General features: G+C 38.4%; 1 protein-coding gene across 1 annotated transcript in view; it reads right to left on the bottom strand.

Moving 5' to 3' along the window:
• LOC150103711 (nose resistant to fluoxetine protein 6-like) overlaps positions 1-27,536 on the bottom strand; it is a 113,011-nt gene that overhangs the window by 69,745 nt on the left and 15,730 nt on the right. Inside the window, exon 3 of the mRNA XM_090396735.1 lies at positions 9,586-9,665. Within this exon, the coding sequence (XP_090252861.1) occupies positions 9,586-9,665 (80 nt within the window). The remainder of the gene's footprint in view (positions 1-9,585; positions 9,666-27,536) is intronic.

The following is a 27,536-nucleotide window of genomic DNA, read 5'->3' as shown; positions in this document are numbered from 1 at the left end:
TCAGGACTCTCATATCTGCGATCTCTAGTCTTTGGTCAAGTGTTTTACTTCTGACCCAGCTCTCAGATCCATCATCAAATTCCTGACATGTACCCTCAAGAGGTGTTCAGGATATGATAGTACTACATGAAAAATTTACATCATTACTAACTTCCTATCTACAATTTTCCTCCAAATCAATCTGTTACTTGTCAAGACTCCAACATTATCAGATTTTATATTTCTATCATCTAAAGAACTTTGTACCGTATCAATCCACCTGTATCTTGGTCTTCCTCTGGGTCATTTCCTGCCAACCTGGCAGAGAACACTTGTTTTGCTAATCTTTCCTCGTCCATTCTGTTTAAGTGACCATACCGCTCTGCTAACGCATTCCTGGATGCTGACAACGTCAAGTTCTTTCCTAATATCCTCGTTATTAATTGATATGACCACTGATGCCATGTCTGCATGGTTAGCCTAGTGGCTTTGCGCTTCACAACCATAGGCCTGGGGAAGGAGTGTCCTAGGTTCAATTCCCATCAACGACATGAGGAGATTAAGGATCTTCCTCAGCCATAGCCAAGTTAGCCAGTTTTGGGCGTAGACAGCAGAGTTTTTTCCTCCAGTTTATCTGGTGTTTTTCATTCCGCAAGCAGGCAAACCGGTTTGAGGACACACGGATTACAGTCAGGAATACTGACCCAGCCATAGGTCTGATTCGTCAGCCTATGGCGGTTCCGGAGCCTGGATAAATTTTGGGGCGGACTAGATGGTATGGTGAACTCCCGTAAAAACGGGGAACGCAGTATCATCACGCGAAATATATCTTTTTATTGATGCCATCTGTTCACACCTCTAAACTTTCTCAGGAATCTCATATCTGCGGTCTCTACTCTTTGGTCAAGTGTTTTACTTCTGACCTAGCTCTCAGATCCATAAGTTAAAACTGGTTTGAACACCATCTTGTATACAGCTAATTCAGTGTTGCGACTAATTTCTCTCTTATTCCATATGAATTTATTCAATTGACTTCCTACCATACCAACTTTGTTGATTCTCTTGTCTATTTCCATATTTAATTTACCATCTAAACTAAAAATTGTGCCTAAGTAGCTGAAATGTTTTACTTATTCCACAGGTTCTCCATTCACAATGCAGTTAACAATTTCAAAGATTCTACCTATTTTCATCGTCTTTGTCTTTTTATTGCTGACCTTCATGCCATATCTATTACAACAATAATTCAATTTTGTCAGGGAATCTTGCAAACTTGTAACAGATTTATTTAGAAGTATAACATCGTCCACATAAAGGAAAGAGCTGACAGTAACATCTCCAATTCTGATATCATGTTTAATACCACTTTTCTTCATAATGTGATCCATATAGGTAAAGAATAACAGAGGGGATAATTTACATCCTTGTCTCACACCAGATTTAACATTAAACTATCTTTCTGTACTTCCTTCAATTGTAACTGCTGATTTGCAACTCAAATAAAGACAAAGTATTGCCTGATATAATGCTCCATTGCCACCATATAACTGTAGCATATTGAATATCTTCTCTCTTGGCACCTTGCCATAGACTTTTTCGGATCAACAAAACTTAAATACCGATCTTTGTTATATTCCCATGCTTTCTCAACTATTTGTCGTAAAGTGAAGATCTGATACTGACAACCTCTATTTGGCCTGAATCCAGCTTGTTCTTCACCAAGCTTTTCTTCCACGATTCTTCTCAACTGTTTCTCAAGTATACTGGCATAAATCTTGCCAGGAACACTAAGTAGGTAAATACCTCTGTAATTCTCACATTCAGTTTTATTTCACTTTTTATATATGGGTACTATTAGAGCTCTACTCCAATCATCAGCAATTCTTCCCTCTGTCCAGGCCTTCTGAACTATGCAGTGGAACCACTGTAAAACTTTTATACCACCATATTTAAGTATTTCTCGTCAAATATCATCTACTCCTGCTGCCTTTCCACATTTCAAGCCTTTGATGGCTTTTTCTACTTCCAGTATGGATATGTATTCCTGATTGGATGCCTGTTGAGTGTTTTTTACCACTGTGCTATCACTGCTTGTATCATTTAGCAATTTTTCAAAGTAATTACTCAACACTTCAAGGATAGCTTTTTCTTCTGTTTTAATGTCACCTTTATCATCTCTAACTCCTTCTACAGCACTCTTTCCTCCTTTTCTAAGCTTCTTCAACAATCTCCAGAATATCTTACCACCATCTTGATATTTATTTTCCATGTTCTCAAAGTCTTCCCATAACTTTTGTTTAGGTAGTTTTACACAGAATTTAGCTTTTGTACATTTGTCTCTGTATTCTCTAAGAGCACAAGCTGACTTATTTGCCAGAAACTTTTGATATGCTTTCTTCTTATACTTCACTGCCTCTTTAACTTCCTGTGTCCACCATGGAGTTCTGATTTTTCTATCCTTGCACACAACCTCACCACACGCCTCTCTGGCTGAATCAATCAGGGTTTTTTTCAAGGCTTGCCACTGAAACTCCAAGGTTTGGTTCGTTTTCTCAAACTCTTTCATTTTTTCTTCAATAATCTTTGTGTATTTTAGTCTACAGTTCACATCTGAGAGCTGCTCAACATTAGTTCACTTTAAAACTTTCTTGCATGTTATTCTTTTCAATATGAAATTCAATTTTATCCTGCTCAAGACTAAATAGTGATCACTTCCAATTTCAAATCCTCTGTACACTCTGGTGTCCTGCACCAGGGAGAACACATCACTATAAACAATAACATAGTCAATGAAACTTTTCTTATTCCTAACCTCTTCTCTCCATGTGAATTTGTTCACATTTTTATGTTGGAACATGGTGTTAGTAATAACCAGTCCATGTCCTGAGCAGAAATCCAACAGATATTTGCCATTATTATTAGCTTTGCTCTTTTCTCCATTTTCCAAAATATTTTTGTATGTCAGACAATCATTTCCTACTCTGCTATTTTGATCCCCAACAAGGACCAACTTTTCATTTTTCATTGTGTCAGTTATTTCTCTAAAGCATCAAAAAATTCCTCCACTTCTACTATAGGCACAAATAAGTCTCATAGTCCAATTGCACATTCTGATATTTGCCCACATCACAGTACTTGAGACTGCCTGCAATTCAAGAAGATTAGCCTTGTATTTTGTGTTGAATACTATGGCTACTCCTTCTTTTCCTTGATTGTCATTGCCTGAATATAACATTTTGTATTTATTGCTCAGAAAGATCTCACCAGTTTTTGTCTTTTTTGTTTCAGTCACCCCTATTATGTGGATCTGGTACTTATCTAATTCCTCAGCTAGCTCCATTTCTTTGCCATTCAGGCTTCTTATGTTGATAATATCGATCTTTAACTCTGGTGATATTGAGTTGGGGTGTGTTTTCAGATTTGTTCGAGTAGTTGACTTTTCGCTGTTCACCCTGGTTCCCTTGCAAAAACAACGGGGTCCTTGTTTAACTGAGCGATGCCCCAGCCAGCATGAAATTCTGTCATGTTGTACCATCATTTTTTATATTGGTTTAAGCCAATCCTCGTTCGTTCAGTATCGAGGTAGATACCCAACAGGGTGCACACAAAGAGAAGGTGAGGATTGGACATTACGTCAGAAGCCCTGATCTGTTCTCTGCATTTCTTTAAAGGCTATATGGTGGTCTCCTCTCAGTTATACAGCATTGACCTTTAAGCACCCTGCTCTCAGATCTATAAGTTAAAATTGGCTTGAACACTGTCTTGTAAACAGCTAATTTAGTGTTTTGACTAATTTATCTCTTATTCCATATAAATTTATTCAGTTGACTTCCTACACATACCAGCTTTGATTTTGTTGTCTATTTCCATATTTAATTTACCATCTTCACTAAAAATCGTATCTAAGCAGCTAAAATGGTTTATTTCTACTATAAGTTATCCATTCAAAATATAGTTGATATTTTCAATGCTTTTGTCTATTTTAATTGTCTTTGTCTCGTTATTATTATTATTATTATTATTAAACAAGACCTCATGGAGTCAAAGACTCATCTCAGAGGTCCTTTTATCACACATACATCTCATAATACCATGTCTTAAACACATTCAAACTCCTTGCAGACACCACACTCTCAGGCAAGGCATTCCAATCATTCACAACTCTGCATGAAAAAAACCTGCCTCTCACTCCCCTACTCACACCCTCTTTATACAGTTTCCAGGGATGACCTCTGGTTCTCCCCTGATCTCCCACTATTCTCTGTAGAACTTCTCCACCATTGATCCTATAACAACCCCTTACAAACTTGTAGGTCTCTATCATATCTCCCCTCTTCCTTCTCTCCACTAGACTCTGCAAATTACATCTTCTCAACCTTTCCTCATACTCAACATTCCAGAGGACAGAAACTACCCTAGTCAGTCACCTTTGGACCCTTTCCAACATCTTTTCATCCTTCTGAAAACCAGGTGACTAAATATGGGCACAATAGTCCATGTGTGGCCTAATCAAAGCCTTATACAATGGAACAAGAATCTCCCTACTTCTACACGTCAGTGTCCTTCGCATAATTCCCAGAAGTCTTTGTGTTGTCTTCACAATTTTGGCGATGTGTCCCCTAAATTTTAGATCCTTATCCACTATCACCCCCAGGTCTCTTATTTCCTCTACTTCCAACAATATATTCTCACCAAGCATGAATTCTGCATCCCATCTTTGTTTTCCAAATTTTAAAACCTTACATTTTGCGACATTGAACTCACATTCCCATTTGCTTGCCCAATCACTCAATTTATTCAAGTCTTCTTGCAAGGTCACAACATCTTCACTACTCTTTATGGTTCGTCCCAACTTTGCATCATCTGCAAAGAACTGAATATCTCCATCCAAATCTTTGCCAATATCATTAATATAAAAGTTAAATAGCAATGGGCCTAAAACAGACCCATGAGGCACTCCACTAGTGACTTTCCTTTTCCTGGATATCGCACCCCCAAACACAACTTGATGATACCTATCAGATAGCCAGTCTCCAATCCATTGCACTAATCTAATATCCAATCCCATCTCCTCTAGTTTGACTGTCAACTTATCATGAGTTACTCTATCGAAAGCGTTTGCAAAATCCAAGTATATTACTGTGTATCCTTCTCCTCTGTGCAAGGAAGCAGTCACTTTATTGTAATAAGTAAGTAGATTACTAAAACATGACCTCCCTTTAGTAAATCCATGCTGTCCATCAAAGATTATACCATTGTTGTCAACCCAACTCTGGATCCTAGTTCTCACAAGCTTCTCCAACAACAACTTACCACAACACCTGACACAGAGATAGGCCTATAGTTTGATGCTTGAGTTCGATCACCTCCTTTATGAAATGGCACAATCTTGCCCTCCTTCCACTCTTTAGGAACTTGACCAAGTGCAAGACTCATATTGAAAAAATATGTCAAGGCAGGTGTCAACTCTCTAGACAATTCCTTCAGAATACGCAGTGATATATTATCAAGTCCCACAGCCTTATTTATATCTAGTCTACTCAACTCCCCCAAACACCTCTTGCTCACTTACAGTCAGTCTCTCCTCCCCATCATTAACTGCTCTCAATCTCTCCATGATGTCATATTCACAAGATTGAAAGATCTTTATGAACTGCTCATTAAGTATCTCCAGCACAAATTCTGCATCAGCTGTCTTTATACCATTTCCTCCAATCAATGTCATCCTTCTATAATCATTCTTTCTTTTGCTGGCTACATATCGAAGAACTCTCCAGGATTCTTTTTGGCTTCATTAGCTAACTGCTGTTCATACCTCTCTTTAGCTACTCTCACCAACCAAGTCACCCTCATTGCCTGGTCTTTGAAGACCTCATGAACTTGTTTACTTCCACTTCTCTTATGCTGCCTCCAAAATGCCCTTTTTTCTCTGTATCGCATGCTTAATCTCTTTATTCATCCATCTCACACCTACCTTATTTAACCTTCTCACCCATGGTATACATTTAGTCATTGCATCTACTAAATAGTTTTTGAAAATCCTCCAAGCTACATTGATCTCTTTTCCAGCTAATTCCTCATTCTATGCTACACCTGCAAGTTGTCTCCTGAGCTCTTCATAATCAACCCCCCTTGTAGTTCCACATATACCCTGTTTTCACAGGGGTCCTTGCACTGCTGGCAACCACCTAGGTAATCACCTCATGGCCACTTTCAACAATTGGTGGATGATTTGACACCTCATTTATAATTACATCATCCGATGACATGACCAAATCCAAGACCCTTAATCCTCGTGTGCCCTTTGTTACATTCTGTCTGAGGTAGTTATCCCTCAAAAACTCAAGAAACCCATTTTCTTTACTTCCAGTTGCAATCTCTTCATTCTAGTGTATATTGGCATAATTAAAATCACCCATAATGATCAGCCTTTTCTTATTTGCTTGGCTTATTTGACTATACATTTCACTATCACCACCATCCACATTACCAGGTCTATAACAACATCCCACCAAGTATTTGATTCTATTCACCTCTATCTCACACCATACTGCCTCAAAACCACTGGCCCTATTTCCCTCTTGCATCTCTACCTTGTATGGACATAACACTTTCTCTATCATCACTAGCACTCCCCCCACTTTTTTTACCCCTTCTATTTTCACGAAACACATCATACCTTTCCATCTCTATTCCTGTCAGGATGTTGTCCTCATCTAACCATGTCTCACTTATTATGACAATCTTTGGGTGCACAGATGCAATTAGTGCAACCATTTCATCTGCCTTCTTTCTTATACTTCTAGCATTGGTATACAAACACAACAGCTCATTTCTGGATCTACAGCTAGTTCCACTAATACCACTCACTCGATGTGATCTCTCAATGCTGGACAGGGGCAATTTCCCTTTCTGCTTCTTCATTTCAGAACCCTTTGCAATTCCATTTTTTCCTCTTGATCCCTGGTCATCCCATTTTTTTCCTGCCTACACATGCTCTCACCTCCTCTTGGAGCATCCACCTTTCTCATGCCGTGTACCCCTGTCCACCCTGAGCCTCCCCATTTCGCTGCTCCTCTTGCACATCCATTCTCTCATTTTCTATACTTATACCACTCACTTCCCCATTCATTTCCACTTCTTCAATCTCTCCTGTCTTACTCTCCTGCTCTTCCAAATCACTTCCCTCTCGTTCTGATTCATTCTCTCTATTCACTTCTCTACCTTCCAGCAGCAGTCTCTCCAAGCAACTCACAACATAACCACTGAAATGCAGTCCATCACTCCCATACGGCTCACTTCGTCCCTCAAACTCATTCCACACATTAACAAACTGTACTCCCATCTCCTCACACATTTCAGCCAGAATATCATTCATAATCCTTGCTCTGCCTCATTTCACCACAATCATATCTAGGCAACACACTGACTACCCTTCCTGTCACACAATTCTCTTTTATCTTTCCAAGCAGTCTCCTGACATTCATTTTGACATGCTCTTTGTTCTCTCTCAAATCATTTATACCAATTAATACAATTAACACTTTTGCTCGCTCCCGCCTCATATCCAATGCCTCAATCACTCTACTCATTTTACCGCCTGGAAAACATACCTTGTGCATTTTATTCTCTAGCACACCTTTAATAATGAAGTTGCCATAGAATGCCACTCGCTCATCTTTCATTAACTCTTTCATGCCAACATTATTTATTTTAATAGTTTTGACCTGAATTCTCTTAATTTTTTTCCGCATCCATTTCATTTCTTGCCTCATCCAATCCGATTCACCTTCCAAATCTCGCGACTCTTTCTAATTTTCTAACTCTCGAACCCCTCTTCTCAGTTTCCCTCTCATTCATCCTTCTTTGTTTCCGTACTTTTGGTCCAACACATGTCCAACTTTCACTATCATTCTTCTCACTTTCACTCTCATTTATCTTTATTTGTTTCCATACTTTCGGACTAACATATGTCCAATTTTCGCTATCATTCTTGTCACTTTTACTGTCATTCGTCTTTCTTTGTTTCAGTACTTTCGGTCCAACATGCGTCCAACTTTTGCCATCATGCATTCTCTTTTTGCTATCATTTGAATTTAGGGAATGTGTTTTGCATTATGGGAGATACTGGGTTAGGAGTGTTGGTATCTTGCTCCACCTTTGCTACGAGTTTCCTTGGTGTTGCACTACTTACCAGGTAAGTTAGTACAACACAATATTCAGTCCTGAAGATATTTTCAGGCGCAAACTTTGTTTGCTCTCACTGGGATAAAGGATTAAACTAAATTCAATATTGTCCAACCTAGTGATAAATAAACTTTCAACATCTTTCTCTAAATCCAGAGTAATTTAATAAAAAAAAGGTGATAAACATTTTGGCAACTCCAATAGGTAAAGATGATTTGCTACTGCTTCTGCCTGGTATCTCCATCTCTGGGCCTGGCTCCCACTGAAGAGACCTCAATAAAGGTCGAAACTAGTCTGGGTAGTGGCCAATCCCTTAATGCATAACAGTATACATATCGACAAGGAAATGTGTTTTGCATTATGTGAGATACTGGGTTAGGAGTGTTGGTAACTTGCTCCACCTTTGCTACGAGTTGACTTTGTGTTGCACTACTTACCCAGGTAAGTTAGTACAACACTATATTCAGTCCTGAAGATATTTTGAGGCGCAAACTTTGTTTGCTCTCACTGGGATAAAGGATTAAACTAAATTCAATATGGGCAAAAGTTAATGGGTTTCAGTTCAATGTGGAGAAATGCAAAGTTATGCATTTTGGGAAAAATAGATTACAAGCCATGTATCGTATTGATGGCGATGTACAGGAAATAGATGAAGCTAGAGATTTAGGGGTGGTGATAGACAGAGAGTTAAAGTTTAGAGGATACACTACTGAGGTTGCTAAGGTTGCCAATGAATACTAACATCCTTGGCTATCAGAAGAACACATTAAATGTAGAGATATAAGGAAGTTGTTATTCCTCTTTATAAGGCCTTGATATGTCCACATCTGGATTACTGTGCTCAAGTCTGGTCCCCTGGGATTTTTGAGGAAGAGGAAGTTGTAGAGAGGATTGAGAGGTGAGTGACCAAGATGGTAAACAGCCTGTGGAATGTTCCCTATGAGGATAGATTGAGGGTATGTGGATTGCAAAAGTTGGTTAATAAGAGGAAAAGAGTGGATATGACAGAAATATTTAAATTGCTTAAAGAGTTTTGTAGGATTGATGCAGGGGAAATGTTTCAGCACTTCGTTAGAGTGACCAGAACAAGGGGTCCTTGGAAGTTAAATAAAGGTGTGGTTAGTAAGGTGTGTGGACTAGATTTTTTGCTTTGAGAGTTGTGAATGATTGGAATGGGTTGCCAGAGTCAGTTTTGAGTGCTTTGTCTGTCAATGGGTTCAAGGAGAGGTATGATAGATTGTGTGGATAGTTTGGGGGGGTCTCCCACAATGAATTTTCAGACTCCATGGAGGTGCCTGTACAATAATAATGATAATAATAACGGTATAAGGAATATAATTAAAAATTACTGAAGAAATTGCAAAACTACCAATAACAAGTGACTAAATAACATTTACGTTACTTTTCAATTCAGCTTACCTCCAGAGAGCGTAAAGGAATATTGGACTTATAACAAAGAACTGCATATCATTAGCTAAATACCATGACCATCCCATGCACTAAAAAATTAAACATGTTTTATCAGTTAAAATTTGCAAATTTCTGGATTATTCTTTTTCTACCTAAGAAACTTACAATTAACTCTAAGTATACAGAACACTTTAAGAGCACACTTAAAAAACTACCTGAAATATAAGCATTAATAGTATTTTAAAGGACATCATGACAACAAACCTTTAATAAATTATTCTTTTGGACCTTGTATGTTTGGTAGTGGCAGAATGACTATATTGTACAAAAAATCATCTTCCCAATGAAAGGATGGAACCAACTATGCAACATAAAAAAATATGACCATCAAATGATTGTTATCAGTTAACCCATTAGATCCAACAATGTGCAATATCCAAGTGATATTTGGCTTTCATAAACCCACTACTCGCAAGGATAGAGTAGTTATCACCTTTTCTCCACAGTTTGTTATGTCACTGCACATTTCTTTGGCTAGTTTGTTTTAAGGTTAAAAATTCCTAAGCTTCCAGAAGGAAAATCGCTACTACTTCTATTAAAGATGGAGTACTTGGTTCTGACTAAATCCTCAAAAATGTGCTTCACATACTGGACAGGATGCTGGGCAGTTACATGAAGTAAAAAATCTATAAGTTTCAGTAAGGAAATACCGTAAGTAGACATATTACTAACTATAATAATAACGGAATTAACTCACATCAATTATTCTTTATTCGTAGAATTTTCACCTGAGTATCACAGGCATCATCAGTACAGGTACAAGGCTAATTAAACAATAACTATTATATTCACAAAGCACAACCTAAGTAGATAAGGTTAAATTTCCTAAATTTATTTAAATTAGTATTATTTATTTATTTTTATTTTATTTTAATTATTTAAATTTAATTATTCAATTATCATAATTTTTTTTTAAAAATATATATATGTGTGTGTATACGATTATATGTTAGGAAAGATTTGCTGCTTTATAAAGTACTATCTCCCACAGGGGGGGAAGACGTAAACTATCGGATCTGTTTAGATTAGAAGAGTGAAGTAATGTTTCATATGTTTCTTTGTATAGCTGTTCCATTAGGAACCGACTTTTGTGAATGACTTTTGTCTTGTTCCACTTAACTCTATGTCTGGTGTTGATGGCATGTTCTGCAATTCCAGACTGTTCGGGTTCATGGTACTGTATGTACGACTGGTGTTCTTCTAACCAGACCTGAGCAGATCTTCCTGTTTGTCCAAAATATGATAATCCACACGAGAAGGGAATCTGGTAGACATCTGGATAGCCGAAACGTGGGAGCTTGTCCTTTGGAGACATTAGGAAAGTGGAGATTTTTCTGATGGGTCGAAAAGCCACACAGATATTTAGTGGTTTTAGCACCTTAGCTATACATTCACTAACCCCTTGTATAGGGGGGATAGGTATACGTGTAGGTTCTTCTGTACTTGTAGAGGATGCTGGAGCACGACTACTTAAAGCTCTTTTTATGAAGGACTTCTTATAGCTATTGGATATGAAGGAGGAATTAATATACTGCAATTCTTTTTGTAACAGTTCTTCTGAAGAACAAAAGGAGTGGACTCTATGAACTAGTGTTTTTATAGTATCTGCCTTTTGGCGAGGATGGTGATGTGATTCAGCATGGATGTACTGGCCTGTATGAGTCTCTTTCCTATAGACTGTGAATTGTAGATAACCATCTGGTTGGCAAAGAATCAAGAGGTCTAGAAATGTTAACTGCTTATTTACTTCTACTTCTAGGGTGAACTGGATCCTTGGATGAAGTGCATTGATTAATTTTGAGAGAAACAGTTGTAGTTCTTCTGACATGAGTTAATTCTGTTATTATAAAAGTTAGTAAAATAAAAAATCATTTTTAAATATAAGTGACATTTCAAGATTAATATGAAATATTTGTCTTGAAATGTCAATTATATTTAAAAATGTTATTTAAGGTTAAGAATATTAACATTAAACTTGGGAAGGAACCCACACTCCTACCAGGTGCATCCCCCAGGTGACGGATGGGGAAATCCAAATGGGTTGCTTTGAATAAAGAATAAAGCGCCATGGACCAAAGGATGTAGCAGAGGCATGTCAAGCAGGCTACATTATTATGCCAGTAACTTACATGAACCGGAGAAGACTAAAAACAGAGAAAATACTACTGCATGCAGGACAGCAGATGCACCTACTCGAAGACAACACAGAGTAGTTGAGAAATCAGCAACGTGTTCTGCAAAAGACATGAAGTATGTAGTCACCCTCAATATAAGATAATTATACTGACCTGGAAAATTGCAATTAGTCCAGAAAAATTTAAAAAGATTGAAATGGAATATTTTAGGTCTATCAGAGACACGTTGGTGTGGAGAGGGATTTATGGATTTACCAGAAGGAAGATTATACGAGGGTGGTCTGAAAAGTTCTTGGCCTAACAAGGAAAAAACAAATTTATAATTTCAAAATTATTTTTATTTTTCAACATAATCTTTCTTAAGACTAATACATTTATTCCAGCAATGCTCCAGCGCCATTATCCTGTCCCTGTAGTGATTCTCAGTAAGATCTGCAAAATACCCCTCTACAGCTGCAATCACCTCTTGATTGAAAGAAAAACGCTGACCAGAGAGGAAGAGTTTTAGTTTTGGGAAGAGATAGAAGTCAGAGGGAGCCAAATCTGGGGAACATGGTGGATGTTCCAACAATTCATGGATGAGAATTGTTGGAACATCTTTGTGGGCAGGTGCATTGTCCTGATGAAAGATGATTTTTCCTTCTGCAAACTGGTCTTTTCTCACAAAGTTTTTCATCTATTCTGATTAAAAGATCGAAATAATATTACCCAGTTATTGTTTTGCCCTTTTCAAGATAATTAATAAACAAAATGCATACCAAAACACTAATGCCATGACCTTTCCTGGTCATGGCATTAGTGTTTTATATTTTATATTGAAAATAGAATTTTCAATTAAGACAGGGTACATGTGGAATTATCGGGCTGGAAAGTATGACAAGCTTAGGAGTTTGATTGGTTCAGTGCCATGGCATGTACAACTGCAAGGACTAGAAGTTGATAGTGCATGGGAGGTAGTTAAGAAGTGCTTGCATGAAGCAATGGCTGACCGTATACCTAGAGTTCGAATAATAAATCAAGTAGGGGTTAAATGGATGAAAAACACCATTAAGCTTGAGTTGCAAAAAAAGAAACAACTATGGAGGGAATTTAAGGAGAAGGGTGACCGGCAGGCACATGAACGGTATAAAGCGCAGGCCAGAAGGGTGACGAGTGTGGTAAGAAAAGCAAAAAAGGATTACGAAAGAACATTGGCCATGCAGGCTAAAGAGAATCCTAAACAGTTTTTTAGATATGTAGCAAGTAAAAGGAAAAATGTACATGGCAGATTGATTTTAAAGAATGCCGATGGTAGGGAGGTAACTGAATCAGTTGAGATAATTGAGTTACTGAGCACTTTGCAAAAGTATATCATCCAGGTGGTGACATTGCAGAAACGAATAAACCAGTAGATTATACGGGAATTGTGGTTAATGAAGTGGAGGTGAGTAGTCTATTGCATAACCTCAATGTCAGTACATCTGTGGAATTGGATGGTATACCAGCTCGTGTTGTACGAGAAGCAGCTAAAGAATTGTCAGTACCCTTGACCATTTTGTTTAATTTGAGTCTCGGGTCTGGGTTAGTCCCGAGCGGGTGGAAAGAGGGGAAAATAGTTCCACTGCATAAAGGTGGTTCCAAGACTGCTGTTGTAAATTACCGACCGATTAGCATATCAGGAATCATTGTCAAGGTCTTAGAGAAATTAGTCAAGAAAAGAATACTGGATTGGATAGATGAAAATGGGATATTGTATGGGGGACAACATGGTTTTGTGAAGGGTAGATCATGCCTCAGTAACTTGCTCACGTTTTATAACACAGTGACGGCTGAACTGGATAGGGGTAATGGTTTACAGTGATACTACTGGACCTTGCCAAGGCCTTTGATAGGATACCACATGGAACCCTAATCAGTAAACTGGAGCAGATGGGTATAGATATAGGGTTGGTGTGATGGATAAAAGGGTGGTTGGAGGAGAGATATCAAAGAGTGGTTTATTCAGGAGTGGAGTCTAAAAGACGTCTTGTGACTAGTGGAGTGCCACAGGGCTCTGTTCTTGGACCACTGCTTTTCAATTTGTTCATCAATGATATTGGAAAGGATCTGAGAGGAAGTGTTCACTTGTTTGCTGATGATGCAAAATTGGGTAGAGCAATTGTGAGTGCACAGGATGTCAAAATTTTACAGGATGATTTGGATAGTTTGGAGGACTGGGCTAGGAAAAATGGATGTCAATTTAATGTGGCAAAGTGTAAGGTTATGCACTTTGGGGTGAAAAGAATAGCAGCAGTATATCGCATTGGTGGAACCATACTCCAGGAGATTGATGAGGCCAAGGATTTGGGAGTGTTGGTGGATAGGGAGTTGAAGTTTACGGGGCACATTGCAAAAGTAACTAAAACAGCTCACCAAATCACTTGGCTTCTGAAAAATACTTTAACATGCAGAGACGAACAAGTTGTTGTTCCTCTGTATCAAGCCTTGATAAGACCCCATCTGGACTTCTGTGCCCAGCTATGGGCACCAGGGTTTCTTCGTGATGGGAAGGAAGTGGAGAGGGTCCAGAGACGAGTGACCAAGATGATAGCAGGTCTGTCGAATGAACCTTATGAGAATAGGTTGAAGATTTGTGGGTTGCAGAAATTGGACGATAGGCGAAGGAGGGGTGATATGATTGAGACATTCAAATTACTGAAGGGTTTTTATAAGATTGATCCAGAAGATATTTTTGAAAATATAACTGGTGGTGGGAGGACTAGGGGCCATGCATGGAAGCTGGGCAAGAGCGTGGTTGACAAGGGTATTAGAGCTAGGTTCTTTGCTTGGAGAGTGGTGAATGAGTGGAATAAGCTTCCAGAGTCTGTTGTGGGTGCTACGACCGTGAATGAGTTCAAGGCAAGGTATGATAGTTACTTTGTGAATGTTGAATAGTTGTTCTTGACATGATGTTAGGGCCTCCCTCGATAAGTCTGTCGACTCCTTGGAGTTTCCCGGAACAATAATAATAATAATAATAATAATAACATCTGACCTCCATGGAGTTGGAGACCTCATCGTTGGAGGTATACACTATTGCACACAATGCGCATCCAACCGTGTTTTAAACTGATTCAATGTGTCCCACAACACACTGAGGCAATGAATTCCATTCACCAACCACTCTCCATAGAAAAAACCTACTCCTCACTCCGCTCATATTCTCCTTATACAGTTTGCAGCGATGACCTCTTTTCCTACCCTCTACCATTCTATGAAAAATCTTCTCCATGTCGATGTGATAACAATTCCTGACTAGCTTATATGTCTCAATCATATCCCCCTCCCTCTTCCTCCTATTAACGAGGCTCTGCAACTTATATTCTCTCAATCTGTTCTTGTACTCCACATTCCAAAGACCACTGACCACTTTTGTGACTCTTCTCTGGACCCTGTCCAACATATCCTTGTTACAATGAAAACCCAGCGACCAAATCTGTGCACTATAATTCATATGGGGTCTTATCTAAATCTTATACAATGGCATCATAATCTCTCTATTTCTGCATATCAGGGGTCCTCTACATCATTGCCATTATCCAATGTGATCACTCCTACATCTCTCATTTTCTCTACTTCTTTTCCCCACCAAGTGTATACTTTGCATCTCATCATTGCTTACCAATTCTCAAAACCTTACACTTTGCAACACCGAAATGACAGTTCCACTTACTGCCCATTCACGCAATCTATTCAAGGCCAAGAACTTATATTCTTAAATATGATACATTATATTGGATTTATTGGACCATGGTTTAGATAAAACATATGTACATAATCGTCGACAAGTTCCAGCTGGGGTCTGTCTGGCTTTATCAAGACACGTAAAGTTATACTAACATTAAATGCTAACAAAAGAATGCAGTAACGACTTAAAAAACAGTTAAACAAATTGAAGCGCATGTGTGACATCAAAAGCATAAAGCGTGGAGACTTAGTCATTGTTATTAAACCACGTTTTATAATTTTTCGCGTAATTGAGTTCTATTAAACAAAATGAATTAATTAAGTTTTTCCAAATATCTTTTAATATTATGCCTTGGTTCCTATTGAGGTTGTTTCTTGTCCGTAGTACTTCTGCAGCTTCATTAAAGGTTCTACATCTGTAATCCTTTTCAATGTATGGCAGGGAGCTGTTGTCCCAATCTATGGAATGGTTTGAAATTGAGAAATGATGTGCTAATCCTGAGGTGTCTGTTCTGTTATTAATTACATCACTGACACGTTCCTTCTTTCGGATTTCTAGGCTTCGTGAAGTTTGGCCTATATAGGTCAGTCCACATGAACAAAGTATGCAGTAAACCCCTGCGTATTTGTAAAAAGTGATGCTGTCCTTAGGAGATCTTAATAAGTGCCATGTAGTTAAAATAGGTTTAAAAGCAACTCGATTAAACGAATAATTATAAAACAGGGTTTAATAACAATGACTAAGTCTCCATGCTGTATGGTTTTGATGTCACGCATGCTCTTCAATTTGTTTAACTGTTTTTTATGTCATTACTGCATTCTTTTGTTAGCATTTAATGTTAGTATAACCTTACCCGTCTTGATAAAGCCAGACAGTCCCCAGCTGGCGAAACTTGTCGAAGATTATGTACATATGTTTTATCTAAACCATGGTCCAATAAATCCAATATAATATATCATATTTAGTGAAAAGGACCAAATATTAACTATCAAAAAAAAAAAAAAGTTATATTCTTGGTTTTATTCTTTATCCAAGTGTATGCAAACAAAATTTGCACATGAAATCATTTCATAACTGGGCTACTTGTATATAGAGACTAATTTCTTCACATCAATTTCCTTTGAATCCCATAACGCAATGCACACATCCTTATGGACATGTATAATGCTATGCATTATGGGAAGGGCCTCTACCCAGACCAGTTTTTAACCTTCATTCAGGTCTCATCAGTGGGAGCCAGACCCAGAAGTGATACCAAGGTTGAAATGATGCAGAAGTCATATTTCCATATACAAGTAATGAAAAGGTGTCACACCTTATTACTAAAATACTCTGAATAAGAGACAGATGTTGAAAGTTTTTCAGTTAGTTATATTATGAATTAAAGATGGCAAGAAGTTGTCTTTTTAGTGTCATCCTTTGTCCAACTGTATGCAAACAAAGTTTGCATGTGAAGTCACTTCATGGCTGGGCTACTTGTATATAGAGGCTAATGACTTCACATGAATTGCCTTACTATCCTGGACGTAACACCTCCAGGAGACCAAAGACTCACCGAAGGAGGGAACCTACTGCTTAACTCTCCATCTTCACCACTCAATCCAACAACTACAATGAACCACAACTACTTTCATCATCTACCAATGTCATCTACCGCAGACCACCACTAGTGTTTTCACAGACAATCACAAACTTCCATGCCCACGGTGGGATTTAAACCCACAGCCTTTTGGCTGGAAAGCAGATATGCTAACCATTCAGCCAACCAGGCTGGCCAAGTGTATGCAAACAAAGTTTACATACACTTGGATAAAGGATGAAACCAAGAATATAACTTCTTGGCATCTTTAATTTATAGTATAACCCAGTGAAAAACTTTCAACATCTGTCTCCAATCCAGAGTATTTTAGTAATAAGTTGTGCTTAAGGGTCAAAGCTGTATAACTGAGAGGAGACCTCCACATAGCCTTTAAAGGAATGCAGAGAACCGACCAGGGCTTCTGACCTAATGTCCAATCCTCACCTTCTCGTGGTGCATCCTGTTGGATATCTACTTGGATACTGAACGAACGAGGATGGGCTGGCAATTTAGGATTTAGCCGACCAAATTGTATTCTTATTGGTTAAACCAAAATAAAAAATGATGGTACAACATGACAAAATTTCATGCCGGCTGGGGTGTCGCCCGGTTAAACAAGGCCCACCTTGTTTTCACCAGGGGACCAGGGCGAACAGCAATAAGTCAGCTACTGGAACAAATCTGAAAACAAACCCAGACTCAACTTCACCAGAGTTAAAGATCGGTACTATCAACATAAGAAGCCTGAATGGCAAAGAAATGGAGCTAGCTGAGGAATTAGATAAGTACCAGATCGACATAATAGGGGTGACTGAAACAAAAAAGACCAAAACTGGTGAGATCTTTCTGAGCAATAAATACAAAATGTTATATTCAGGCAATGACAATCAAGGAAAAGAAGGAGTAGCCACAGTATTCAACACAAAATACAAGGCTAATCTTCTTGAATGGCAGTCAGTCTCAAGAAGAGTAATGTGGGCAAATATAAGAATGGGGAACTGGACAATGAGACTTATTTGTGCCTGTGGTCCCACAGAAGGTTCTACTGAGGTAGAAGTGGAGGAATTTTTTGAGGCTTTAGAAAAAGCAACTGACACAATGAAAAAGGAAAAGTTGGTCCTTTGGGGATCTAAATAGCAGAGTAGGAAATGATTGTGAGACATACAAAAATATTTCTGGAAAATTTGGAGAAAAGAGCAAAGCTAATAATAATGGCAAATATCTGTTGGATTTCTGCTCAGAACATGGACTGGTTATTACTAACACCATGTTCCAACATAAAAATGTGCACAAATTCACATGGAGAGAAGAGGCTAGGAATAAGAAAAGTCTCATTGACTATGTTATTGTTCATAGTGATGTTTTCTCCCTGGTGCAGGACAACAGAGTGTACAGAGGATTTGAAATTGGAAGTGATCACTATTTAGTCTTGAGCAGGATAAAATTGAATTTCATATTGAAAAGAATAACATGAAAGAAAGTTTTAAAGCGAATAAAAGTTGAGCAGCTCTCAGATGTGAACTGTAGACTAAAATACACAAAGATTATTGAAGAAAAAATGAAAGAGTTTGAGAACAGGAATCAAACCTTGGAGATTCAGTGGCAAACTCTGAAGAAAACATTGATTGATTCTGCTAGAGAGGCATGTGGTGAGGTTGTCTGCAAGGATAAAAAAATCAGAACTCCCTGGTGGACACAGGAAGTTAAAGAGGCAGTGAAGGAAAAGAAGAAAGCATATCAAAAGTTCCTGGCAAATAAGTCAGCTTGTGCACTTAGAGAATATAGAGACAAATGCAAGAATGCTAAACACTGTATAAAACTAGCTAAAGAAAAGTCATAGGAGCACTTTGACAAGAATATAGAAAATAAATATCAAGATGGTGGCAAAATATTCGGGAGATTGTTGAAGAAGCTTAGGAATGAAGGAAAGAGTGCTGTAAAAGGAGTTAGAGATGATAAAGGTGACATGAACACTGGAGAAAAAGATATCCTTGAAGTATGGAGTAATTACTTTGGAAAAACTGCTAAATGAAACAAGCAGTGATGACAGCACAGTGGCAAAAAACACTGACCAGTCATGCAGTCAGGAATACATATCCATACTTGAAGTAGAAAAAGCCATCAAAGGATTGAAATGTGGAAAGGCAGCAGAAGTAGATGATATTTGACCAGAAATGCTGAAGTATGGTGGAATAAGAGTCTTACAGTGGCTGCACTGCATAGTTCAGAAAGCCTGGACAGAGGGACGAATTCCCGATGATTGGAGTAGAGCTCTAATAGTACCCATATATAAAAAGGGAAATAAAACTGAATGTGAGAATTACAGAGGTATTTCCCTACTGAGTGTTCCTGGCAAGATCTATGCAAGTATACTTGAGAAACAGTTGAGAAGAATTGTGGAAGAAAAGCTTGGTGAAGAACAATTTGGATTCAGGACAAATAGAGGCTGTCAGGATCAGATCTTCACTTTACGACAAATAGTCGAGAAAGCATGGGAATATAACAAAGATCTGTATTTAAGTTTTGTCGATCTGGAAAAGGCATATGACAAGGTGCCAAGAGAGAAGCTATTCAATATACTGCAGTTATATGGTGTCGATGGGGCATTATATCAAGCAATACTTAGTCTTTATTTGGGTTGTAAGTCAGCAGTTAGAATTGAAGGAAGTTCGGGAAGATGGTTTAATATTAAATCTGGTGTGAGACAAGGATGTACATTATCCCCTCTGTTATTCATTATCTATATGGATCACATTATGAAGGAAAGTGGTATTAAACATGACATCAAAATTAGAGATGTTAATGTCAGCTCTTTGCTTTATGCGGATGATGTTATACTTCTAAATAAATATGCTACAAGTCTCCAAGATTCTCTGACTAAATTGAATAGTTGTTGTAATAGATATGGTATGAAGGTCAGCAATAAAAAGACAAAGACAATGAAAATTGGCAGAATCATTGAAAATGTCAACTGTGTTGTGAATGGAGAACCTGTGGAACAAGTAAAACCTTTCAGCTACTTAGGCACGATTTTTACTGAAGATGGTAAATTAAATACAGAAATAGACAACAGAATGAACAAAGCTGGTATGGTGGGAAGTCAACTGAATAAATTCATATGGAATAAGAGAGAAATTAGTCGGAACACTAAATTAGCTGTATACAAGACAGTGTTCAAACCAGTTTTAACTTATGGATCTGAGAGCTGGGTCAGAAGTAAAACACTTGACCAAAGACTAGAGACCGCAGATATGAGTGTCCTGAGAAAGATTATAGGCGTGAACAGATGGCATCAATGGCAATATCATATTAAAAACGAGGATATTAGGAAAGAACTTGATATTGTCAGCATTCTGGAATGCGTTAGCAGAGCTAATCTCAGGTGGTATGGTCACCTAAACAGAATCAGCGAGGAAAGATTAGCAAAACAAGTGTTCTCTGCCAGGTTGGCAGCAAAACGACCCAGAGGAAGACCAAGATATAGGTGTATTGATATCGTACAAAGTGCCTTAGACGATAGAAATATAAGATCTGATAATGTTGGAGTCTTGACAAGTAACAGACTGATTTGGAGGTAAATTGTAGATAGGAAGTTAGTAATGATATAATTTTTTCATGTAGTACTATCATATCCTGTACACCCCCTTGTGGGTACATGGCAGGAATTTGATGATGATGTTGTGCCACCTTTTGACTACTTATATATGGAAATATGATCTGCATTATTTCAATCTTTCATCTAGAATTGAGGAGTTAGTGACAATGAGTTTTGATGTGATTCAAAGGTGAATGATCGAGGATATTTAAAGTCGACTGCTACTGTAATGCAAGTATGATGTGGAACTCTGGTTTTGTAGTGTAGCTGCTAGATTAACTAGCAGAGATGTGATTATAGTTTTTGAATTATATACAAGAACAGCAAGTTAACATCACAGGTAAGTGGACTGTAACTGGGCAATTTGATAGGCCTAACCGCTGTTGGAATCGCCATTGTTGATTAATTACTAAAAGCAACTGAATTGTAGGTTCACTGCCCCATGTTGTTGAGGGATTTTTTCGTAGCCCTTACATAACTCCAGGAGATTCCCGATTGGTATGGAAGGTATCAAGGAACAGATTAAGACTCTAAACAAGGAGGAGTCATTAGAAGTTTTAAAACTTATCATGGCAAAGTTTGAGACTGACTGGCCGGGTTATTTAAACCCGTATGCCCAAACAAATGATCGAGAAGTAGAGGATGAAGAAACCCAAGAGGAATTCATAACTGTTCCACCATCTAAAAACCCCCGTCATAACAACTCACAAGAAGAGCACTCCAACAAATGGAGAAGAACAGCAGATGATCTTATGGAGGATGAATCACCCACACAGGATGCGCCGAAAAACTTGGAGAAGGTCCCCCCAGTTATTCTACGGGACAAGGAGAAATGGATTTCTGTCATATCAGCCCTCAGGGAGCAAAACATCATATGCTCCCGGGCAAAAAACTCAGATGAGGGAGTCAAAATCCAGCCAGCCACTGTCACTGACTACAGGCAGATGAGAAGGCTACTGGACACCAAAAATCTTCCTTACCATAGATTCGCTTTACCGAGTGAAAAGACCTTAAAGGTGGTAATACGTAGAGTCACAGAAGGAATCATTCCAGAAGAAATCTCAGCTGATTTAAGCAACCAGAGCCTGATCCCAATCAAAGTAAATAAGATGCTCAGGTCTGATAAAAGGCCAATGCCTTTAGTACTCATGGAGATCGATAACGCCCAGAAGAAAATATATGAGCTGACTGCTGTCTGCAGTCTCAGAATTACTACAGACCCCCTAAGAAAGAGAGCATCAGCAGGACAGTTCCACATATGACAGCGGTTTGGGAATGCCCAAAAGCTATGCTTGGACAACTTCAGGTGCTTACAATGTGGTGAAGGCCACCAGACTATCATGTGCACCAAGCCAAGTTCTACGCCAGCTAAGTGCACAAACTGCGAAGGTCCTCACCCCACCAACTATAAAGGATGCATAACACACCCAAAGAACCATGGGTCTCTCAAAACCGTTCATCCATCACCCAGCAGTGACACCCTTGGCAACTCTGCAGATCACCATCCAGTTCAAATAACCTCCACACTGACAGCTCAGGAAGGAAATCAACCTGAAACCAGGACCAAAACATATGTCGAGGCTGCACGATCCAAGAATACTTCCTCCAACGAATTTACAAACTCCAACCTTACATCAGTTCTAACTGCCTCACTAGCTACCATGCCTCAGGAATTCAGCAAAACAAATCCTACACCAACCTCCATGAAGAAATTCTTCAAAGGTACCCATTCCTTCTGACAGCCCTCAATCATGAGCAATAGGAAATATAAGCCTAACTCCCTTACAATTTATTATTTATTTTATTGATTCATATGGCATGAATATCAAATCATGCAGTACAATACACTGTCACTTTAAAAACATAAAATTAAAAGTAAAAAGTCATTTTAAAAACCAATAAAATTAAAAGGTTACATCCATATTGGTCAGATAGTTCATAGCTTCGGGTGTAGCACTTAAAATGTCCAATTTGTCTCCTGAATATGCTCTGAGATAACACTGAGTCACAACATGGTCCACAGTTTGTCTCTGAGCTCCACAATCACAATGCAATGATGGTCGTTTATATCATTTAAAAAGCATGTCCATACACACACACCATGATTAGTTTGTATTCTATTAAGCCGAGTCCAGGATTTTCGTGGGAGGTGTGAGCAAGCATCAAAACTTTCTTGTAATTCATTAAGAGCAAATTTTGTGATGTCATCTGTCTAGCTCTCCCACTGTTCTTGCCACTTTTGCTTCAGGTCAAAGTTAGATTGTAGTAGTAGTAGTCAGGCTAATTGTAGTGGTGGATGTCTTGATCTCAATTGTCGTACACTTAAGTCTGTGGGATCTAAATGTATTGGTAGGGCTGTGTTCTCCAAGATTTTCTTATACTCCTGTAAGAGAGCCTTAGTCCTGTGCAGATTTGGTGGAACAATGTTACTAAGAGCTGGAAGCCAGTGTGTGGACGTTGATTTAATTGTGCCAGAAATCAGTCTCATTGTATTATTTAGTTGGCTATCAACAAGTTTAACATGTGTGCTATTTAGCCACACTGGTGAGCAATATTCGGCAACAGAGAAAACTAGACCAAGAGCTGTAAATCCGCAGATTATCAGCTGTTGCTCCCCATGTCATGCCTATTAGTTTTTGTACTATGTTGTTACGGGTTCTTAATTTGGCAGAAACATTTGTTAGGTGTTGCTTGTAAGAGAGTGTGCGGTTCAGGGTCATGCCCAAGTACTTTGGAAACTTATTGTGTCATAGTTAACATCCTTCAAAGAAGATATGTAAAGTGACACATCTGCCATGTGATTATTAAGGTGCAAGCTTTATATTTCTGTTTTGTCTGGATTGACTTGGAGCCTCCATTTTTTGTAATATTCACCTATTGTTTTCAGATCTTTTGTAAGTACGTCTTCAGCCTGACTCATGCTTTTGTGTCGAATGGCAATTACAGTGTCAACAGCATAACAGAACTTGCGTGATATGGTAGCAGGCAAGTCACATGTGTATAAGTTATAAAGTAAGGGTGCCAATACTGACCTTTGTGGAAGACCATTATTAAGTTTTCATTGTCGGGACATTTTATTTCCTAATATAACTTGGAAGAAATGTTCAGTGAGCATGAGGAAATTAAATGTGCAGTCCATTTACATGGGACAATGCTAAGAAATTTGTATATAAGACCTTCACGCCATACTGTTTCATAGGCTGCTGTTAGGTACAAGAATACAGCTGATGTTTTTTCTTGCTTCTGAAATCCAGCTTCTATGTATGATGTTAAAGTGAGCACTTGATCACGGCAACCATGTTTTTCTCTAAAACCAGCTTGTTCAATTGGGACATGTTGCATAACTGGTATGGACAATCTGTTGTACAGAAGGCGTTCTAACATTTTATAGGTGCAGCTCAATAAAGCAATAGGTCTGTAGCTTTTTGCCTCCTGGGGTGGTTTTCCAGGTTTAAGCATAGCAACTATTTTTATTTCTTAAACTGGCTAGGTAGTCGGCCAGTCAATAATATATCAGAAAAGAATTCACAGAGCCATTTTATAGTATTTAGCCCACTATTAATCAGAAATTCAGGATGGACACTGTCGAAGTCTGGGGCCTTGCCTGTTTTGATATCTTTTATGATGACTTTTACTTCATCTATATTGAAGATTGAGGCATATTGTGAGAAAGCAGGGGCATTTATTTTTAAAGCTCTAAGTTCTTTCTTAACTTTCTTAACTAGCTATTTTCTCAGGGAAGATAATTGTGCTTTTTCTTTTAGGTAGATTAGTTGTGGATAGTTGTTGGACAAGATTATAAGCTTTTCTACTTGATTGTTTAAAGTCAAGGTTTTCAACCGTATCAATCCATTTTGTTTTATGAGATGATTTCAGGCTATGTAGTAATTCATCTGCTATTTCAGGATCTTCACTTTTCAGGAACTCCTGTAGAGATGTTCATTCTCTTCATTCCATCTGGGGACATAATCTTTTCTGTAACTTTAAGGAATGTATTTTTTCGCAGTTGATATGATTGCTCCTACAAATCTCTTGTACTCTGTAACTCTAGCAGGTATCCAACAAACACATTTATCCAATTCATTCGCAAAATTTCTCCATTTTGCTTTTTTAAAATTCCAATGTGGTCATGGAAATGATCTTGCTATAGGTAGTGTCATACCAATTTCCAGTGACACCGGTCAATGTTGACTGTGTGGGAAGTTAGAAAGTACATATCGTCATGCTGGTAATGGTTGCCCTTCTGTGTTTATTGAAACAAAACATAAGTCCGGATTAGACTCTGTTTGCCATGCTGATGATCTAAAATTGTTTCTATCTTTGGCATCAAATACAAGGTGTATATTATTTATTTCTGCCATTGAACAAGAGTAGTCCGACAGTCGTTGTTATCACGGTACTTCCATTCTTCATGATGGCTATGAAAATCACCAATCCATACTGTTGGATGTTGATAAGTATATATCGCATCTATAGACTATGATGTTAAAGGAGGTTTATAGACATTGACTATTGTTATGTTGTGAATTTTCACACTCACAAGATGGGTATCGTTATCACATCTCGTTGTCAGGACAGAAGCATTTTCTATATCATCATTGATATATGTTGCAATGCCATAATTCCGGTGGTGTGTAGCACCAATCTGAGTGTAACCAGTTATTTTTCCTCTTCTATTAAGGTCGTTCTTCATTTTCAGCATGCATTTCTTGAAGAAGCACAACGTCAATGTTATTTTCTTGTAGTATTTTGCAGAGATAGTCACATTTTGCTCTGTTATTTTCCTCTATATTCAGTTGACACATCTTAAGTCTAAATCTCAGTTTTTTGTCAGCATCATCAATAAAATTAGAAAAATCAGTATCGTTTGACTGCATGCCTTAGCTAGGAGAACCAAGTGTTAGACTGGCTGCCAAATCACTCTAGCTCAGTTAGCATTACCCATGGTGCACTACAAGGAGGCGATCTAGATTACACCCATTACCATAACTGCATGGAATGCAAATTGATTGAACAACAAAATCAACTACAAGAGTTCACTCACAGATATACTCCTGATATAATTCTAGTAAATGAAACACGTCTTAGACCAGCTGATAACCCTAAATTACGGAACTACGCAATGTACAAAACAGACAGACTCACTGCCAGTTTAGGAGGCACAGCCATATTCATTAAAAACTACATAAGCCACAATGTATTGACCAATCCACAAACCAAGAACCTAGAGATAACAGGCATTGAAGTCCATACAAACAATGCTGGCATATCAAAATCTATGCAGTATACAACCCAACCCAGCATTCCATTACTGGTATCTGACTTAGATTCCATTGTCGGCTCCACAGACTCCATCATCGTGGCTGAAGATTTCAATGCCAAGCATACAGCTTGGTATAGCTCCACAATCAATGACAAAGGCTGCACCCTAAACCATTACTCAATGAAAAATTCTATTGTTATAGCCGGACCCACAGAGTCCACTCATCACAGTCCAAATGGAAGATCAGATGTACTGGACATTGCAGTCCTTAGAAACGTCAGATACCAATACCAACTGGAAATGCTAAACAAATTATCATCTGATCACAACCCCATTCTGCTCAAGCTTGGTACACAAGAACAATTCTCTCCTCCACACTTCTTTATATCATGGGAAAAGCTCTCCAAAACTCTCTCAGACCACATTGGCCCAACACCCATTATCCATTACAAAGAGGAGATACATATAGCTGTCAAAAACCTCTTACCAAATTAAAAAAACACTAACTTCAGTCACACAAGCCACAGTTTTTCATTCCAGTGGTCGGATCCCTGAGGAAATTACAGACCTGATGAGGCTGAAAAACAGAGCCAGAAAGAGGTACCATAACACAAAAGCCCCATAAGATAAAATAACTCTGAATAATTTAAATAGACAAATCTGTGAAGCTCTACAAAAACATAGAAATCAAGATTGGGAAACCAAACTGAACAATCTGAACCCAGAGGATAACTCCATCTGGAAATTCATGAGAACCCCTCTGCACTAAAAGGCAACTCATACCCCCAATTCAGACCAAGAAAGGAGCAGCTGACACTGACCAAGAAAAAGCAGAAGCTTTGGTTGACAATCTGGAAATTCAGTGTAACCCCTCTTACAAGAATTTAAACATCAGTCTAATCTACAAGATTCGCTGCAGAGTCAGGCAGGTTATAACAGGAGAAGGCAGACCCCATCACACCCACCTCTCCAGCAGAAGTTATAAATATCATAACCCACTTGAATAACAGCAAGGCTCCAGGTTCAGATGGAATCACAAACCGAACAATCAAATTACTTCCCAGAAAAGCCATTGTGCACCTAGTCAATATTATCAATGCAATAATCAGATTCAAATATTTTCCCTTAGCATGGAAAACGGCTGACATTACACCAATCGAAAAAAAGATTGGAAAAAACCCTCAACTTCCCAAAAGCTACAGACCTATCAGCCTACTGTCCAGCCTAGGCAAGGTTGCAGAAAAAGTCATCCTTACAAGGCTTCAATCAGCAACAGATAAACTAGGTATTATCCCCAATGAGTAGTTCGGATTTAGAAAAAAACCATAGCACCACACATCAGATACACTGACTGGTTGAATTTATCATCACAGGTCTCAAACTGGAACCTCCACACTGCTGCGAAGGCTTTTGACAAGGTGTGGCACCAAGTTCTTCTCTACAAACTCATCAAATTTAACATGCCAACTAATCTAATAAAAATCATAGATAGTTACCTTAAAGACAGATTCATGCAAGTAAAAATAAATGAAACCATATCAACCAGAAGCAAGATCCTGGCAGATGTGCTGCAGGGTTCTCTTCTGGCTCCCCTGCTGTTTTCTATCTACATAGCTGATATT

The sequence above is a fragment of the Typopeltis vanoorti genome, chromosome 8 (assembly GCF_054136105.1).
Source record: "Typopeltis vanoorti isolate ZY-2024b chromosome 8, IOZ_Tvanoo_1.0, whole genome shotgun sequence".
Taxonomy (NCBI): Eukaryota; Metazoa; Arthropoda; class Arachnida; order Uropygi; family Thelyphonidae; genus Typopeltis; species Typopeltis vanoorti.
Note: the sequence above shows the minus strand (reverse complement) of the source record. Positions and strands in the feature narration are given on the sequence as shown.